This window comes from Giraffa tippelskirchi, chromosome 2 (genome assembly GCF_054371585.1).
Source record: "Giraffa tippelskirchi isolate mGirTip1 chromosome 2, T2T-mGirTip1v1.2.pri, whole genome shotgun sequence".
Taxonomy (NCBI): Eukaryota; Metazoa; Chordata; class Mammalia; order Artiodactyla; family Giraffidae; genus Giraffa; species Giraffa tippelskirchi.
The window spans coordinates 169,407,474-169,427,725 of NC_137276.1; the positions used below are offsets into that span (position 1 = coordinate 169,407,474).

Below are 20,252 nucleotides of genomic sequence, written 5' to 3' on the forward strand. Positions count from 1 at the left end.
CTGCTTGTGTTGTGTTTGCTATTAGCCAAAGTAAGATTCAAGGAGATAAGTTAAAGACTCCATCTCACGTTGGGAGGAGCAGCAAAGTCACATTGCAAAGGAGCATGTATGCAAGGATGAAAGGAAATTGTGGGCATTTTTTACTATCTGTTACAGTGACTTTATTCATTCATTCATTCATCCATTCACTTGTGTAAGTTGCCAGTGTTTAAAAATTGGAACTTCATTTATATATCTTTAAAACTTAATTAGCCTACCTTACTCATTTACATGTCCTGCCTGGTCTGCTGCACTTGAGTTTACAATAAAGCCTAGTTTACAAGATTGTTTTTGTGAAATTAAATGAGGTAATGTCTGTAGGAAAATCTGGCATGACAAGCACTCAATATATGGTTTCTTCCTTCCTGAATGCCATTAGCCATGAAGTTGATACCTGACCATGGCGAAGGAGAGTAGTCAAGATGAAGGACAAGGGAGTCATGGAAAAGTGGCTGGAAAGTAACCCTTGGGTCTCTTGTTAGAGGGATACAAGCATAAGGAAATAATATTCTTAAGGAATTTATAAGAACACTAAATATATTTGAGAAATTAAGTGGAGCAATAGTAAACATCTAAATTGGCTTTAACTGGAGTGCTTCAGGCTCTGAACCGTTCACCCAGCTCATCCCTGGGAGGCAAGTGTGGAGAGCTGTCCAGACCCGGTCCATGTTTCAGGCAGCTATGTAAACACACCTGTGTCAGGGCACAACTCGTTTCCTCACTGCTCTCAGAGAGTGAACACTCTGCTGTGTTCCTTCCTGGCCTGAGTTAGGACTGAGTGGAGAAGCCTTTGCCTCACACACCAAGCACTAACTGACGCAGTTCCTCTCATAGAGAGCTTTAAATCCTCTGCCTTTATTGATGAGCCTCCTCCCTTTACCTGAAACAAATAATTGATCAACCTTTATCTTGGGTGAAGAGGAGACAGGCCTCTGCAAACTCTTTAGAAACAGCCCAGGTTTAATAAAAACCAAAGGCAGTTATGAAAGCGGTTTGGGAACAAGCCTGCTGGACTTTCTCCCTAACATAGCCCAGTTAGGAAACACCTGTGACTGATTTGAGTGACCTGCTGACCAGTGAGCACAGTGAAGAAGTGGAATAACATCCAGAGGGTGGTTTGCAGGAGAAGCAGAAGCATCTGGGCCTGGGTTTCCTGAAATCATCACACCTGCAGCAGGAGGAAAATGGCTGAGTTGAAGGTAAGAAACTATCTGGCCAGTTTGCTGTGGCTTCTTCAGCCACAATACATGGAAGCCTCTGAAAATTCCACAGTCAGAGTTAGCACTAACTTAGAGAGGCCCTGGTCCAAGCTACTGTGTTCAAGTCTTTGCCGTAAGCATGGCTGGGGCTGGGGGATGACAAAGAAAGTAGATGACAGTCTTAATTGTCCATCTCTTGTCTTGTTTAGTTCATATGTTGTCTTGGGCATCTGTAGACCTTGTAAGGGCTCTCCTCCACTATGGACAGACACATTTCTCCCTGTGACTGTTTGCCAGTCCCTACTCTCACACACCTTCCTGTCGCTGCAGTTTCCTGGACAGCCTCCAGCCCACCAATTAGATATGTTTACTCTAGTCAGTTATTTTGAGGCTCACAATCAGCCCTTGACCAGCAGAAGTCCTAGCACTTCCTCTAGGAAATAATTCCTTATTATTTAATCTGCAATTGAAAAATATGTATGGGTGATGTGCTATTAATGAATTAACTCATAATCTTCCAAATAAATCTAGGATGGAGCCACTTTACCATTAAAGAATGTAAAGTTCAGAGAGATTGAGTGACTTGCTCAGGGTCACTGGTGAGCAAGATAGGTGATGGAGCCTGGATCAGAAATTAGATATGTTTGAATCCATGCCCAGGCTCCAAAGGGAGCCTTAGTGGCACCTGCTAGACTGAGTGCCTCAAGGCCAGGGAAAGGGAGTATGTCCCCACTGTCTAAAACCACACCTAGTGTCCACCTCAGGCTTGCATCAGTGCCCAAGAAAGGTATGTGGAACTAAGTAGAACTACCCAGAATCTTGACTTAAGCCAAGTATGCCAGACTCCAGGCTTCTTTCCAGGGCATGAGCACTTTCTCAATGCCCTCCAGATGATGCTGATCTTGAAAATCAAACATCTCCCTAGTTGACAGGGGTCCTAAAACTACTCAACACTGAAGTAAAATCATTTGCTTCTTCATGTCTGATTGAGAGAAAGACTGAGAAACAGTTCTCACTCTTTCATTCAGCAAAATTATGTGTTAGTACATGATGCCACAAAATGACACAGGAAAGGAACAGAATCTGGACTAGGTGAGACCAAGAGAAATTTCCTAAAGGAGACTGTTCCTGAAAGATAAGTGAAAATGCTCAGTCACATCTGTCCATGGGATTCTCCAGGCAAGAATACTGGCAAGGGCAGCCATTCCCTTTTCCAGAGAATTTTCCCAACCCAGGGATCAAACCCAGGTCTTTCACACTGCAAGTAGGTTCTTTAGCATCTAAGTCACCAGGGAAACTCTTCCTGAGCTCAGTCTTAAGAGAGAAGTTGAAATTGACTAACTTAGAAGGGGTGGGGGCTAGAAGAAATAGCGAGTGCAAAGGCACAGCACACACAGACAGCCCTGCATGTTCTGAGATCCAAGAGTCAAATTTGAGTTGCTCTAGAGACAACCAAAGATGAGAGACCAGGATGTGGTTAGTTGTATGTATTTGGGTCTGAGGGGAGAGGGGAGAGCTAGGAGACTAGATACGTGTATGTGTGTGTGTTAGGCATTCATTCATGTCTAACTCTTTGCAACTCCGTGGGCTGTAGCCCGCCAGGCTCTTCTGTCCATAGAATTTTCCAGGCAAGAATACTGGAAAGGGTTTCCATTTCCTTCTCCAGGGGATCTTCCCAACCCAGGGATTGAACTCTTGTCTCCTGAATTGCAGTCAAATTCTTTAACATCTGAGCTACCAGGGAAGCCCAGGAGACAAGATAGAGCAGGTTATCATATCAGTGACGGTAGTTGAAGCCTTAGAAGAGGGGGAGTACATAAAAACTTCATTTCCTGATGAAAATCCTATAGGAAATTCAGCAGGGTGAAGACATTCTTACCATTTATAAATAAATTATATCTAAAATCCTATCCTGCTGAAATTTTTAGGAAACTTAATATGCACAGCACCAGCACACCAATGTAAATTGCATGCTGGTCTTTGTTCTCAGTTTCAAAGGCATTCTTCCCAGCCTGCTGTCTAATCTCTGCAAGGAAAGGTTAGCTCTAGAGATCACAGATCCAAACACAGAAAGCCAGATTGCATCATTCTAATCAATACACACTTTAAGTTAAAAAAATTTTTTTCTGCTTTTATTTATTCCTTGTAATGGATATGCCAACCCAAAGCCTCAAATGAAATCACATTTACATAAAAGCAGCACAATTGGGGGAAGAAAATTCAAAGGATATAATAATAAAATTTAATTTTAAATGAACCTCACTACATTCTAGAGTTGTTTCACTTCTACAAGTCTTGATTTCCTCATTTCTATAAGAAGAGATGTTTAACAAGCAGACTTTGGGCCCCAGGACTAAACATTTTGATTTACTAGGTTTGGGTCTGTATTTAACAAGCTTTGGGGGTGATTCTAATGATTAGTTGGAGATGGAACCCCCTGCTCTACATAATTATTGTGTCACTTTCTTGTTTTTGCTGTAACAAATTCCCACAAATTTAATGGCTTAAAATGACTAAATTCATTTTCTTATAGTTCTGGAGGTCAGAAGTCTGAAGTCCATTTCCATGGATTAAAGTCAAAGTGTTGGCTGGTTCCTTTTGATGACTCAAGGGAAGAATCTACTTCCCTGCATTTCCAGCTTCTAGAAATTTCTTGATTTATGGTCCCTTTCTTCACCTTCAAAGTGTATCACTCTGATTTCTGCTTCCATCATCATATCACCTTTTCCTCTTCTGTCGTCAAATCCTCCTCTACCACCCTCTTTTATGAAAATATATGATACATTGAAGTGAAGTGAAAAGTTGCTCAGTCATGTCCGACTCTTTTTGATCCCATGGACTATACAATCCATGGAATTCTCCAGACCAGAATACTGGAGTGGGTAGCCTTTCCTTTCTCCAGGGGATCTTCCAAACCCAGGGATCAAACCCAGGTCTCCCGCATTGCAGGCGGATTCTTTACCAGCTGAGCCACAAGGGAAGCCCAAGAATACTGGAGTGGGTAGCCTATCCCTTATCCAGCAGGTCTTCCCGACCAAGGAATCAGATCAGGGTCTTCTGTATTGCAGGTGGATTCTTTACCAACTGATCTATCAGGGAAGCCCTGATTACACCTAGGGCACACCCAAATAATCCAGGACATTTCCCCATCTCAAGATTCTTAACTTAATCGCATTTGCCAAGTCTCTTTTGCTATATGAGGCAACATTCACAAATTCAAGAGATTAAGACATAGATATGTTTGGAGAGCCACTCACTCTTCAGCCTAGTGCAGTTTAATCTACTTGCAATAATCGGCAAGTTCACCTAGCAATCTATATTCTATGTTCCCAACAAGGTTAACTAAAAATACTGGACCCTTTATACAGGAGAAAAAGGTAGCTATAGTTCCATCTCTGCCCTGACTTCTCTCGCTTTTCCTCATGCCCAGTAAAAGGAGGTGAGGTACACCATCTGTTCATCCCATCAGGGTGTTACCCAGAATCAGAGTCAGGTGAAAGCACCTCATAAAACTACTCGGACAAATAAATCATATCCTGGGGACCAAGTGAGAATTAGAAATCTGTACACTAGGGAACTGCCAAAGAACTGACGCTACTGAAATTACATGGAGTTCAGTCGTTTGTTCTTTAGAAAGGATGTGTTTAATTCTCTTGGAAGGAAACAAAATCATATTTTTATGTTGGATAAAATTATTCAGAAATCCAGATTGAAGAAAGCATATAAATACACACACTTAATGTCAGATTTATTTATTTATTTTTTTAGGGTGTATTTGTATAATCACTGAATCAGCTGGGGTTGAAAGCTTGGATTTTCACAGCCGATATGAGCAGAGTTCAGATTCTGTCCTTGATCTCAAAGCCTTGGGAAAGCAGCTACAGAACACTGCTTCCTCCATTCTGATACGTCCAGCAGTGAGGCACATGATATTTAAAGCTCAACAAACTCATCTGTAATTTTTCTCTCAGGGGATTAGGAAAACCAACTGGTCTGAGAATGACTCAGCAGTTTCCACCCTCCTCTTCAGCCAATCCAGAACTCACACCTCTCTCCGAGCTGGGTGGCTCCCTTCCAAACCACCAGCTGTTCTTTCTACTTTCTTTTCTATTTTTTAAAGCAGTCTGAAGCAAATACTTTAAAACTACACATAGTAAGTCTCTTTTCCTCTGTTTCCAATGTACAAATAACCCTGGACTCTGCTCTGAGGCCAGCAGTTGCAAAGAATGAAGCAGGTTAATGAGTAAACCTACCCACAACTGCCAGAAACCTCAGCTGTCTTACTCAGCACTCAGATCTGCCTGCCTCCCTTTGCAGAAACAATGCAGCAGTGGAACAAAGTGAAGGCACTGTGATACCCTGTGGCTTCAGTCAAGATTGGTCTAAAATTCCATTCCACAGAGCTGAAGATAATCTGGGGTCATTACCATTTCTCAGCAGCTCAGATTCAATCCTCTTGATGGTGAGCACGAGGTTCATTTAGCGAGAAGAAAATTGTATTCAGTGGAGAGTCATAATGTTGGATGGTCTCTGCCATTTCCCCAAAGAAATCATTCCAAACTGCATGCCACTGCTATTAACCAATCTGTGTGTAATATAACTCGCTGTTTTTAGTGCTGATAAATTTTCAAATATAAAAAAATACTGTGTCTGGAGGCAAAAGGAATAATTTCACTTCCATTGCTTTCTAGGTTCTAACATTTCACATTTGATATTCCTTCCAAGTATGGGCAGCTGTTGCCCTGCTCGGTGCTCACACGTGCAGGTGTATTCCATCAAGCTCATCCTTCTGCATGCTGCTGAGAACTCTGGAGGGCTTATCCTCCACCCACTTACATCCTTCTTATATCTCTTAGAGACTGTGCTCAGATGGTGGTATTTCACTCACTGAGTGAGGCTGCACTTTCATTTTCATGGGCTAAAACTAAGTACATTTAATAAACAACTAAGTACATTTAAGGAACAACTATGGGAAGAAAACAGTCGTTTTTGATGTTTAAGTTAGAAAAAAGGGTGTGGGGGGTTGCGTCCTAACCCTGCTTGGGCTTCCCAGGTGGCCCTAGTGGTAAAGAACCTGCCTGCAAATGCAGGATACACAGGAGATGTGGGTTCGACCCTGGGTCGGGAAGATCCCCTGGTAGAGGGCATGGCTACCCATTCCAGCATCCTTGCCTGGAGAATTCCACGGACAGGGGAGCTTGGCAGGCTGCCATCTATGGGGTCACAAAGAGTTGGATTCGACTGAAGCAACTTAGCACACGCGTGTGCGCGCGCGTGCACACACACACACACACACACACACACCTACTTAGAGCAGGATACATACTCTTGCGTTGGCATAGGCTTCAAAGGAAAACTAAAACAATAGGTGTCTATTGAGTACCTTCTATAAACAAGGCACAAGGCATATATAGAGGTAAACAAGATGCCATAGTTCCAGCCTTTATGGAGCTTATAAACTAGCAGAAAAGCCAGAGAGTGAACAAGAACTCACAGGTATATTAAGTGTTGTCAGAATCAGTTTCAGGGGACCTACACACTTTCTTGAGAAACTCTCTTTTCCTCTCTCTGAACGTAAAGTAAACAGATGGCAGTCAGAATGCACTCCTTTGGGCCACTGAGGACAGATTCCGGTCTGACCCTTCTCCTGAAGGCCACCCATATATTCAAATTTTGTTTTCCTGTATCCACATAGATGCAAGCATATATACAAGTGCTCTATATGTGAGCCAGATGGTATAGGCTTTTGCCTGCAGCCAGGTTGATAGGATGGCTTTTTCTCAAGGGTTTTGCTGTCAGATTGGATCCACACATCTCCTTGTAGCTGCTTGTTTCAGTGTATGGAGGGAAAGTGGAGCACCAACCTCAGGGAAGTTTCTATCTAGGCAAGCAAGATCTTACTAACCTGGAGTTGAGCCTGAGCCATCTCCCCTCTCATGAACTCCCTGATGGACCCAGAATTAAAGAACCTGTTCTAGGAGTGGGACAATTAAGAACAAGCCCATAAATCAATTAAGTAAGTACAGCTAGGGGTGGCGAGTCCATGCAATATCCAGCACTCTTCTCCCAATCAACTGTGGGTCCTTGAAATTCACGCAGGGAAATTATCTTTCCTAAATGAGTCACATGCCAAGACATAGCAAAGATATGATGTATAGAATATGACACATAAACACGTGTCCATATAGAAATTTCTTACCTTCATAGACTGTCAAATAGCAGAATACTCTTTAAGTCCCATTAATGGTGGCCTTTGTGTCTTGTCACATGCAGTACATTTCTGGATTCGGGAATGAGTGTGCCTCAGAGGACCCTCGCTGCCCAGGTGCCCTGCCAGAAGGACAGGTATGAGTAAATAAAATATTAATTAGAGAACTCTGAATTAAGGGAATGTATGACCAGCCCTCGGGTCAAGTGCCTCTTCCCACCATGGCTATTGTATTAGCCTGTGAACTGTCTAAAAGTTTTATAGATTGTTAAGACAATTGGGATACTGAATAACAATAATACAAAAGTTAAAGTTGGATGATGGCTACCTATGGCAAAACACTTACCCCAGAATAAGTAAGGCTAACTGTAGGGCTTTCAGGAGGATCCCCCAGGTTCAGGGTTAGGGGACTTTCTGATACTTCTTTGAACAGCATAAGATATGACAATGAGGAGAAAATAATCAGCCCTTGTTTTAAAATGTGTACACAAAGATGTTCACACTAGTATTGGTTACAATAAAAACTATGGCAAACAAAAATTATTCAAAAAAAATTGAAAACTATTTCATGGCATAAAAAACGCTCGTGATATACTGTTTCCTCTTTTTTAATGTGCTAATTATTAATAACACTACACATATCATAGGATCCCCATTTTGGAGGGTAAGAATAGAAAGAAATCTACTCATATGTAAGCATTGGGATATTTCTGAAAGGTGAGATAGGTTATAATTTATAAATTTTATACAATAAGTTACCTAAAACATTATTACAAGAAGCATATACAGGTTGAAGATGGTCATGTGCAGTAAGTGACCCGGAGCATCCCCATCCAAGCCAGAATTCCCCACAGTGAGTTGTTTCATGGGAAGGTGGAATACATTTCTGATGGAGTGATGTCATTTATTGCCTCCTTTGTTTTAGAATAATCCTCAAGTTTGCCCCTACAATCTGTATGCTGAGCAGCTCTCAGGATCAGCTTTCACTTGTCCACGGAGCACCAATAAAAGAAGGTATGGGAGCTATAACTCGTATTTAATTCTGCCTCCTATACCTGGGCCACAACCTCCCAGGGCTGCCCAAAATCCTGCTTCTTATGGGCTGTGCCTTGGATCATAGGGAAAGATGAATCTCATCTCCAGCTAGAATCAAGTGACTGTTGGAAGAAGTGGAGAGAACAGCTGCATAGAGCCTAGAAAACAGACATGTCTACTTACATTTACAAACTGTTGCTTGTACTCAGAAAAAAATGTTCCTCATAGTCTGGCCTTCCCCTGGGAATTGTCCAATTTTGTTTTACTTTTTTTTTTTTTTTTTTTTACTACTGATTAACTCAAAGTTACAGGAGATTCAGTGCAATATCTTCCTCAGCTGACTAGAAGTATTATGTTTTTAGATGAAAATATTGGATAATCCAAGCATGGGTTAGATGAAAGGTCATGTATTATGGCCCCTTGTGGTTTGAATTAATAAGGTTTTTTCTCCTTGGAATTTGCCTTTGCTGGAAACCAGCACATTCATTAGCACAATGTGTCATGTTCCATGTCCTACAAGCCAGGTCAATGAACATACTCCCTTGGTTAACTCCTACGGGGCAGATAAGATACAGTAGATGTTGTGATCTGGGGAGGCAGTTAAGTGTTGTGACTTAAACAAGCAGTGTCCAATTGCAAGAATTTCAGACCAGATGAGGGTATCGGCAAAGAGGGCTGCTACTTATATTGGAGGTTGAGGGCAGCGGGTAGGCAATCTTGTATCGCTTAGTGAAAGATGATTGGGTTTATCTCCAGAGAGTCTTCCTGAGAAGTAAATGAGACAGTGAGTACAAGAGCATCATGGACCACACAAACGATAGATTGTTCCCCTTAGTGGTTAATCATGCCCATACTGCAGTCAGGCCTCCTGAGTTTAAATCCTGGCTCCTTCTCTTTCCAGCTGTGTGACCTTGGGCATGTCATCTACCCTCTTAGTGCCTTCTGGTTTTTCGTTTGTAAAAAAGATAATAATAGTACTTATTTCATAGTCTTGAAGAGGATTAAAGGAAAGAATGTATGCAAAGTCCTTAGCACATTGCCAGGTACATGGTGAGTGCTCAATTAACATTAATTACCATAATCATCATTATTGCCACAATAGCAGAGTGTCTCCCTTTAATACATGGTACCCCTAAGAGGCTGTCAAAAAATTGAGTGGCAGGTGCTGTTATCACATCAATATCAATATTGCTTCTCTCTCACTAGATTTGCACATGAAGAGGAGAAGAGATAGTTTCCCATACTTGTCAAATCAGGATTAATTCTATCACTATTTAATCATCTCTCTCTCTCTGCAAGCCCAGATAGCCAAGGTAAGGTAAGCACACAGACAATTCTTGTCCATTCTAATTTATGACAACCTGGCCTCCATGGCTATGTTCTTGATTTTATGACCCATTCACTAACAGAACACCTGGACTCTGAGTTCTGCTGCCTGTCCCCATTATCCAGCAATATCTTCAGCCAGCGGGAGTAGAGCTCTGTTCCAGGAGGCTGAAAAGGAGCTGTTGGCATTTCATTAAGATGCTGGCACCATTCCCTGAATCAGAATTAAATCTCTGTCCAGGGCAATGTAGTGCTGCCTGGGGAGTTTTACAAACTCGGCTGAAAAACAAAGGACACTAGGTATGGTTCACCCATCTGTCTAGAACTCTTCAAAGGTATCCACAAGAGTTTTCTGAAAATACTCAAAATTCCCAGGAGGAAGATGGAGCCAACCCCATCCATAAGTGAGAAAGCCTGGTATTCCTACATTTAGTCACTACTCATTTAAACCACAGAGTTCGGGACCGCTTACCCCCACCCAAAAACTATCAGAGAGTATATCTATCAGGAGTTGGTTTTTGTGATTAGTTAGCGGATCCTTTCAGTCCTGAGAAGGTGAAAGCCAGGACACAGAATGTGGAAAATCTGGACCATCATAACAACCTAGATGATGGGGTAGACAGAGATACAATTCAACACACATCTAATAAGTGAGCACCTACTCTACCAGGCATTCTTGGTACATAAACTCTAAATCCTGACAACAATCCTAGGAGATAAGGATGAGGAACATAGACTCAAAAAACTTGCCCAGGATCTCACAGTTTGTTCTAAGATACACATACGTGTTCTCAATTTTGTGTACTACTAGATGCTAGCGAGGCATAGTTATTAATAATTCATGCTCTGAAGTCCAGTGTCTGAAATCACTTCACCGAGAGCTAGAGGAAACACAAGAAAACTGAACAAATCTTGATTGATCTCCCGAATGACTCAGTTTGAGGCCAGCTCAACTCCACCTCCTGAAGTAGACGGTCCTGGGGCTTAAAGGGGCAGAACCTGGTCAAGCAGGTCTAATCTTCCATTGTCCCAGGTGGTATTCCTCTTCCTGCTGTACTCTGTCAGGGTAACAGCCTCTGAAAGGACTTGGGTCCCTCTTAGGGAGTTTCAGTGTCCCTCTCAACTTCTGGATGGTTCTCCTCCTGGTGTCCTTCAGGGTTCCTTCATTAGGATCATCTCTTACTGAAACAAAGCTATGTGTGTGTGTTGGTCGCTCAGTCATAGCCAACTCTTTGTGACCCCATGGGTCACAGTCTGCTCTGTCTGCTCACAGTCTGCTCGCCGGTCTCCTCTGTCCATGGAATGAATTCTCCAGGCAAGAATACTGGAGTAAGTTGCCATTCCCTTCTCTAGGAGATCTTCCCAACCTAGGGATCATACCCGGTCTCCTGAATTATAGATGGATTCCTTACCCTCTGAGTCACCAGCGAAGCTTGAAACAAAGCTATAAACATGCTATAGGAAGATATGGATAGTTTTATGATTTTAGAGTACAGATGTATTAATTTCCTAAATCTCTTACAAATTATCATAAAAAAAGACAACCCAATAGAAAAATGGTAAAGAACTTGGGCAAGTAATTCACAGAAAAATTACAAGGGGCCCATAAACATATAGATTCTCAACATTACTCATAAATAAAGGTAATTCAAAGTAAAAATGAGATAGCATTTTTCACCTAAGGTCAAAATTATTCATAATACTGCATATTTGTAAAGATGTGGGTAATCAGCCACTCTCATACATTATTGTTGTGAGACTAAAGTGGTACAGCAATTTGGCAATTTTGCTTATTATGCATTGGAAACATCTGAAACAATATATAGGAAAATTGTTAAACAGTTCTAATGCCTCTGAGAATCAACGCTGGAGAAATTAGAGGAGAAAGTCTTTTACCTTTTGGGACTTTTTAAATTGCTTGAATTATTTTTAGCACTGGCATGAATTAATTTTACAATTTTAAGTAACAAAATTGATTAATATTTCAAAAATGACAAAGAAACCACCTGTATCGTCTCAGACTGTGTGGGCTTCATTGTCCTCACTTGCTAGAGCCAGGGCAAAGATTAGAATCCAATGACATATATAAGCTAATGTTTTCCTGTGGGTCTGCCTGCATAGATATCCCTCAAGGTACTTTCGCTTCCTTTATAGTTGTCATTGGGAAAGACAGTTCTTTCTTTGCCAGCATGGAAACAACCAAGGGCTAGAGCCTCCAACTCTCCATTTGATGAGTAGAGTTGAAAGGTGAGAAGAGGCAGGGCTATGGGCAACAGTGGCTATTAAGAAGTGAGGCTGTGGGGGGCCCTGCCAGCAGGTCTCCGGGCAGGACCTGGGTTATTAGTTTCTCTGGCTGCGAGGCTCTACCACTCCTCTGCAGTTGACTTCAGCTCCCTGCCACCCTCCTGTCTTCAATATGCCTGGCCCGACCCCCAGTGGCGCTAACGTGGGTTCCTCAGGGCGCTCTCCCAGCAAAGCAGTGGCGGCCCGGGCCGCAGGATCCACCGTCCGGCAGAGGAAGAATGCCAGCTGTGGAACAAGGAGCACAGGCCGTACGACCTCAGCGGGCACTGGGGGGATGTAGCAATTCTACACAGAGGATTCACCAGGGCTCAAAGTGGGCCCTGTTCCAGTATTGGTTATGAGTCTTCTGTTCATCGCTTCTGTATTTATGTTGCGCATTTGGGGCAAGTACACTCCTTCGTAGATTCGGCTACATCCATCTGTCTGTCATCTGAAGAAGAAAGGAAAAAATCCCAACATATTTTGGACCAAAAACATAGTGATTTTCTGTTCATGAGGAAGAAATTTTCTGTAAGCTTACTGTTTTACAGAGAACTTAATGAGAATTAAAGAATCAATCTTTTTTCTATGGCTAATAAACTTTTTAATTCATTTAAAAAAAAAAAAAGAAGTGAGGCTGTGTCATTGCATCTCACATTAAAGCCCACAGATCGTTGTGGACTTGAGTGTCTTCCTGAGGTACTTCCTGAGACAGTCTGGGCATCACCCATAACATCACCCTAAGTTTTGTGTGTCCTTGTTTCCTCCCCACAGCTGGCTGTATAGGATTCTACCTTCAGTTTCTCACAAGCCTTTTGAATTCATTGACCAAGGCCACATCACTCATAACTGGGATGAAGTTGATCCTGATCCTAACCAGGTAACCTGGTCCTATGAGTTGGAGAACAGCATGTATCCAAAGCCTTAAATATAAACATTTAAGTCTAACCTGGGTCTTTGAGAAATTAGATTTTTAAAATAAGTGCTACAATGTATCTGTTCCTTTGCCCAAACTTGGGTAGGAATTTTGGAAGTGATTGACTGTGTCTGTGCACCTGTATGTGTATAACCTTTCATTTTTCTAGCTTCAGGAGTGCCCAAGTGAATGAATGGAAATTATATAGGTTGGTGAAAATACATCTACACATCTGTAGACTGGTTGATTTTCACCTAAATTCACCACAGAATATTGAAAACACGTTCAACACTTAACCTATCTGAAAAGAGGCCTCTGATATAGAGATGAGAGGCTTGTTGTCTGACCTGAATTCTGTAAATCTGTTGTCCCCTGCAAATTTCCATTCCTTGCCTGAAAGTTTCCTTCTTTTGGTCTAGTGACAAATGGGCTTTCTCTCTGCATATCATTTATGTACTGTGCTTTCAGTAATGAGAGACACCCAGTGCTATAATCGGAGAAGGCAATGGCACCCCACTCCAGTACTCTTGCCTGGAAAATCCCATGGAAGGAGGAGCCTGGTGGGCTGCAGTCCGTGGGTCACGAAGAGTCAGACACGACTGAGTGACTTCACTTTCATTTTTCACTTTCATGCATTGGAGAAGGAAATGGCAACCCACTCCAGTGTTCTTGCCTGGAGAATCCCAGGGACTGAGGAGCCTAGTGGGCTTCCATCTATGGGGTCGCACAGAGTTGGACAAGACTGAAGCGACTTAGCAGCAGCAGCAGCAGCAGTTAGGTACATGTCACTGATAACAAAAGGATAATGCAGAAAGGAAAGCAGACCTAGCTTTACCTCCCTGGCCTTCTACTTAACCCGCTGTCTTTGAGCGGTCAAGTTACTGTTCATTCTCTGAGAATCTGCTTGACTCCTCAACGGGTTATATCTCAAATTCTCCAATTTCTCCTTTACAGTTACAATGGTCATACTCATTTGTTTTAGATTAATAAATAGACCCAATGGCTTAATAACAGGATTCTATTATATTAGGAAAAAAACAAAAACAAAGGATGGATACCTATACTTCTAAAGGCTTCATGGTCAGGACAGAAATTAAGCATTTATTGGATATTTGTTTTGGAAAGTTGAGAAGGTAATTGAACCACAGTAAGTTTTCTAATTCTTTTCTTATTCAGCAAAGAGAATCCCCAATTAAGTTTCTGATAGTTCTCTCTGCTGCTGCTGCTGCTGCTAAGTCGCTTCAGTCGTGTCCGACTCCGTGCGACCCCATAGACGGCAGCACGCCAGGCTCCGCCGTCCCTGGGATTCTCCAGGCAAGAATACTGGAGTGGGTTGCCATTTCCTTCTCCAATGCATGAAAGGGAAAAGTGAAAGTGAAGTCGCTCAGTTGTGTCCAACTCTTAGCGTGGAGCCAAATCTCATATTATACAAAGCAACAAGGTAGCTGTAAAATCGGCAAGTAAAACAAGTTCAAACCAAATCATCTCTGAAAAATCCCTTAACTCCCCATAAAGTATAAGATACGTGGTTTTGTGTGTGCTACTATGTATGGTAATTCTTATGTACATTAAATTTGAGAACCATTGAGCTAAATTTGAAAACCATTGAGCATTAATTAAAAGAAGGATTACAGGCAAAATCCGTAGGCAGATATTTGGGAATTAAATCGTGGGACCCTTAAGATAACTATCAGCCATGGTATATGGGGTGAAAAGGGGAGTTCCACTGTGCCTGCTGCTAATATCATTCACACAGTTATCTAAGACTCGATAATCTATGTACATCAGCTTAGATGTGGTTGTGTGGGCAACAGTGGAGCCATACTTGTGTTGGTTGGACACCAGTTCCATCAACAAGGTGGTTTATCCTCCTCCGACTCTGTAATCTACACCTGCCACCCTGCTTCCCCTGTCCTGATACACACCCTGGCTGTTGTTGAAAAATTTATCCTTTTGTCTTTTGTTTACACCTTCTTGACAAGTTAATATCACTTTCCAGTTTTATGCTTCATTAATTAACCACACCAATCTGCAATCATCACTCCCCCTATCCTCCACAACCTCTTCCAAATATGTACTCCAGGCTCTTACCGAGAAAGTCTGAGAAAATTATTTTTAGGTATCCATCTGACAGTCTTCTCAGCTCAAACCTGTACAGTAGGTATGTCTTCACCTGTCACAGACCCAATCCAATGCTTCATCAGCTTCACCGACTCCCTGTATCAGTCATCTCTGAGCATTTGAAGACATGACAGTTGTTTAATGTTTCCTCCAAGGGAGTATTTTGGGATATGCTATCATCACCCATCATCTGTGATTCCCTCCAAGGAAGAATGGAAATGATGTCCTCCAAGCCTTCATTTTCTTTTAGTGTATATTTAATTAATCACCTAAGAACTAATGCAAATTTTGACTATATTTAGATTCAGCTGTGGACATAAGTCCAAACCATCAATATCTCACATAAGAAATATGCCTAATTTTGTGCATCGTGCACCTTCCTCTAACTTTTGGAATCCCAGAATTTAACAAACAAATATACATCCAATTTAACTGTGAGTTTACAGATTTCAATTAGCATTCCTGAATCAGAGTTCCTCTTTACCAGTCAGAGGCCTTTAAAGTTTATCTTGGTTATCACTATAGCCCTAGCCCTAATGTCTTGACTGTTGGAAAATCAGACTATTGACCCAGTTAAGCCTCAGCTGAGGAAATTACCTATTAGATCTCAACCAGTATAATTTGGACCAAATGAGAAATACTTCAAAGCTAGTAAAAGATCACATCATAAAACTCTCCCTGCCTCCAGGACACACAAATTATCATAACTGTTTCAAAACAATACATCCTTACAGAGTGTTTGATGTCTAGTTTGTCATTCTTTAGGTTTCACTATTGTAAAAACTCCCTCCCACCAAAAATGTCTTGGATTTCCTGCCTCTTTAAGCTTTTGCCCATCATTCCTATTCATAGTGACTCCTTGAGAAAGTAATCTAAGCCCACTTTATCACCTCTATTCACTCCTAACCCTTTGCGATACAACCTGCCCAGATCACTCTATTGAAAGTACTAATATGTATACTTTCTTTAAACAACAATAATCGCCCCTTATTATTAAGTCATGTTCTATTCAAAACTTACATAAAAGTGTCAGTGCCTAATAATCGCACCAATGCAGAGTTAACTACTTCCAATGTTTTGGTTTCTTTCTTTCCAGTCTTCTTCTTTGCACATGTATGTAAATAAATAAGATCTGGGGTCTCATGCAGTCAGAAACCAAAAGTAATCAAAAATAATCCTAATCTTCATTTGCTTCTGAAAACACTAAAGAGTGTCCAGTATATGACCCACAGCAACACTTTTTAAAATGCTCTTTCCCCAATTTTCCCTGGACTCCAACCCTCTCACATCACTTTCCCAAGCTCTTATCTTTCCCAAGCAACTCAGGCCTGGACTACAAGTACCTGGCTTGCTTCTGTCTCCCCATACCTTGTGCCACTAGAAAATGTCAGAGAGTAGGTCCTCATCCACTTTTCACAGCACATGCATGCGCACACACACACAAAACATTGATTTCCATGGTGAGACTGAAGTTCAAGGATTGAGGGAGTGGGAATGAGCAAAGCAGAAGTCTCTGTAGGGAGCAAGTAAGGAACAGAAAAGAGGTTATGAGTACTCTTAAATTAATGATTTTTTTAAAAAAGTATATGATGTTGTCTTTCTCTGTCTAACTTCACTTAGTAGAGATTATTATACTACTTACATGTGTAATCTAAAATACAATAAAAATGAACTCATTTACAAAACAGAAACAGGGAATTCTCTGGTGGTCCAGCGGTTTGGACTCCATGCTTTCACTGCCAAGGTTCAGGTTTGATCCCTGGTCGAGGAACTAAGATCCTGGAAAACATGCATCATGCCAAAAAAACAGACTCACAGACTTAGAAAACAAGCTGGATGGGGAATAAATTAGGAATTTGAGATTAACAGATACAAATTACTATATATAAAATACATAAATAATAAGGTCATACTGTATAACATAGAAGGGCTTCCCTGGTGGCTCAGTGGTAAAGAATTTGTCTGCAGTGCAAGGGACACAGTTTCAGTCTCTGGGTCGGGAAGATCCCCTGGAGGAGGACAGGGCAACCCACTCCAGTATTCTTGCCTGGAGAATCCCACAGACAGAGGAGCCTGGCGGGCTACAGTCCATAGTGTCGCATAGTCGGACAAGACTTAGTGACTTAGCACGCACGCACAGTCATGCTCTAACACAATTTTACATTCTGTTTTTTTTTAATGGAAACATCATATTTTATGCTTTGTCCCATGTCTTTTCAAACTCTTTGAGTGTAGATAGTTTTTCATGTGGCATAATTACCCAGTACATGTTTATGAGATAATTCCTTTATTTTCAGATATTTAGATTGTTTCCACTTTTATTATTATATATCATCCATGGCTAAACACAACCCTTTTCTCCTCAATATCCCCAAACCTGGAATAGTTGACTTGCCTCTTTTCTTCCTGGATCTCTGTCCTTTCCTGTATTCTATGACATCATGCAAACCTGCAAAACAGGCCATCTCCAACGTCCTGAACTACTTTCTTGTCTCCGCCTTGTCTCCATCACCCTCTTGGGAGATAAAGAAGTACTTACTCTCCTGCTGCTCCTTTCCTCGTCCTTCTTGTCTTTCTTATCTTCTTTTCTTCTCTTTCTTATTGCCCACATTGGCCCCTCCCCTCTTTATTCGTTTGCTAGGACTGCCTTTACAAAGTACCACAGACTGGGTGGCTTAACCAATACAGATTTGTTTTCTCATAGCCGTGGAGGCAAGATGTCTGAGATCAAGGTGTCGGCAGCTAGGTTTCTTCTGAGGTCTTGTAGTTGGCCACCTTCTCCCTGTGTCTTCATGTTGTCTTCCTTCTGAACGTCTCTGTGTTTGAACTTCCTCTTCTTATCAGGACACAGTAGGTTGGTCAGGGGCCACCCCAACAACCTCATTTTAACTTAATCACTTCAAAGTAAAGACCCTATCTCCAAATGTGGTTATATTCTAAGGTAGTAGGGGTTTGGACTCGCACATAGGTATTTTGAGGAGAAGACAGTTCAACTCAATTCACCCTCTGCTTCCTCCATTTTCTTTCCAATTACCAGTTAGTGATTCCCACTTTATCAGACTCTCTTTGCCTTAGAAGCAAATGGTTAATTGCTGTTGGTAAGAAATACCCAGCTTTGGTGAACTAAGAAGAGGAATTCCTCGAGCAGCATAGGGTTTTTTCTAGCCCACTTCATTTCCTACTATCACCCAAATTCCCCACATATATACATCTCTGCAGGCAGAAATCTAACTTCACCCAACATAATTCCAGCCCAAAACTTGGTGTAACTTGTAGGCCATATTTCAGGAAGTCAGTCCCAACAGTCATATTTGGAAGCCATTCTGCCTTCACTGTGGAACCTCATTTACACTCTATCATCTGCTTCATCTTCCTCTCACTGTCTTCCACATCTCCCATATTTTACTTTTTAAAATCTAACAAACATCATTCATTCCCATGACATTAACTATTACCTCTCTACAATATGTTTTACAAATCTCTCCTGCAACTCCAAAACCCATATGGGACATTGCCATGAATATGTCCCATCTCAACAGGATCCATACTGAAGACATCATAGTCCCAGCTAGACTTTCCTTTCTCTCAGGCTTTCTAGATCTGTTAATGACACAACTGCTCTTTCACACTCAACCTGCTATTACCTCACCACTACCCACTGCCCAGCCAATCCTTGGAGTCATCATGAAAATTTCTTTCTCCTCTCACTTTGAATTATGTGCCATGTCTATAAGATGATGATTCTCATCTACATAAAAGTTACCAAGGTGACTTGTTGAAGACATAGATTCCTTAGACTCCCCCACCCCAGAGATTCTAATTCAGTAGGTCTGGGATGATACACAGGATTCTCTCCAGACGATTTCCATTCAGATTGGCTCTAGACCACACTTTGAGAAACATTGCCGTAGAATTTGCTCCCAAGATGTCTTTGGTATCTATACTCTCCTTTCTTTTCTTAACACCGCCTGATTTGGACTTCACTTCCTCTTACCTGACTGTTATAAGGGCCTCCTAACTGATCCATGTGTCTTCCCACCCTTTCCTACACCTTACTGCCAGACTCAGCTTACTAAATTATTACTCAGAAATCTTTAAATTCTGCTCTTACCTCTCTCTCACTGCCCAGCCAATCAAATGCAGACTCCCAAGACAGGTGGTTCACTATTGTACCTTTCAAACACTTCACTCTTCCATGTCCTCTAACCATCAGCCAACCTGGAACCTTCGCCATCCTAGGACAATAGTCAAAATTTTCCTGCCTGGTGCTTTATGCTCTTTCATCTACCTAGAATTTTCTCTACTTCCTTCACAAGTATCCACCCATCCAAATCTCACCCATAATTTAAAACTCCCTTGTGGCGCAGCTGGTAAAGAACCTGCCTGCAATGCAGGAGACCTGGGTTCGATCCCTGTGTTGGGAAGATCCCCTGGAGAAGGGAAAGGCTACCCACTCCAGTATTCTGGCCTGGAGAATTCCATGGATGGTATAGTCCATAGGGTCACAAAGAGTTGGACACGACTGAGCGACTTTCACTTTCACTTTCATCTTAAATACTACTTTCTTCATTGAACTCTTTCATATTTTTCTCAGAGTATTTGAGAGTAAGATCTATGTCTCCTTCATTTTCTTACAACCTGCAGTACCCAGCATATGCCTTCTTCCAGACAGTAGAATCACAAGTATTTGTTGAAGAAGCTCCCTGATAGCTTCAATCCCATCCTCCTATAAATAGACTAGATTGCATTTCTCTAAATGTATTCACTGACATTTGCCAACACCACAGTGCGCATTGCCCTGTTCAACCCTTTTAGACAGCATGCTGGCTCTTTTTACAGTACATCTCCATCAACTTGCACTTAATTCCTTGGAAAAGATGTTGGAGCTATCTGCAAACCAGATTATTCTATTGTGTGTGTCTTTTATTATTCATGTGTAAGAATGTTAAATATGCCCTGCACCAGGAATTATTCCTGAGGGAACATTCCTGTTTATATTTCTCTTCCAAAATCATTTCCAGTTACCCATTTCCTTGTTTTTCTATCATAATGTGCCCTTATTGCAGGGTCTTCTCTTTGTCCATGGGCAGAGACTGTCATGTTCACCTCTGGTACCTAGCATAAA

General features: G+C 41.7%; 2 protein-coding genes and 1 pseudogene across 11 annotated transcripts in view; 2 read left to right on the forward strand and 1 right to left on the reverse strand.

The window, feature by feature from the left end:
* Window positions 1-19,268, reverse strand: part of GTF2E1 (general transcription factor IIE subunit 1) — a 156,533-nt gene extending 137,265 nt beyond the window's left edge. For 3 of the 9 annotated variants that reach the window (XM_081571868.1, XM_081571877.1, XM_081571878.1), the window contains exons 1-2: window positions 18,583-18,687; window positions 7,438-7,568 (exon numbers count right to left, since the gene is read on the reverse strand). The gene's annotated coding sequence lies outside the window, so the exon portion shown is untranslated. Of the gene's footprint in view, window positions 1-7,437; window positions 7,569-10,766; window positions 10,962-16,470; window positions 16,505-18,582; window positions 18,688-19,238 lie in introns of those variants that run through there. The other 6 variants (XM_081571872.1, XM_081571869.1, XM_081571870.1 and 3 more) reach the window with 4 other exon arrangements.
* HGD (homogentisate 1,2-dioxygenase) overlaps window positions 1,122-20,252 on the forward strand; it is a 42,465-nt gene continuing 23,334 nt past the window's right edge. The window contains exons 1-4 of one of the 2 annotated variants that reach the window (XM_081571880.1): window positions 1,122-1,238; window positions 7,512-7,583; window positions 8,372-8,460; window positions 12,865-12,970. In XM_081571880.1, coding sequence (XP_081428006.1) covers window positions 1,224-1,238; window positions 7,512-7,583; window positions 8,372-8,460; window positions 12,865-12,970 — 282 coding nt within the window. In that variant the 5' untranslated portion in view covers window positions 1,122-1,223. Of the gene's footprint in view, window positions 1,239-7,511; window positions 7,584-8,371; window positions 8,461-12,864; window positions 12,971-18,936; window positions 19,062-20,252 lie in introns of those variants that run through there. The other variant, XM_081571881.1, reaches the window with a different exon arrangement.
* LOC145538933 (protein transport protein Sec61 subunit beta pseudogene) lies at window positions 12,133-12,569 on the forward strand (annotated as a pseudogene).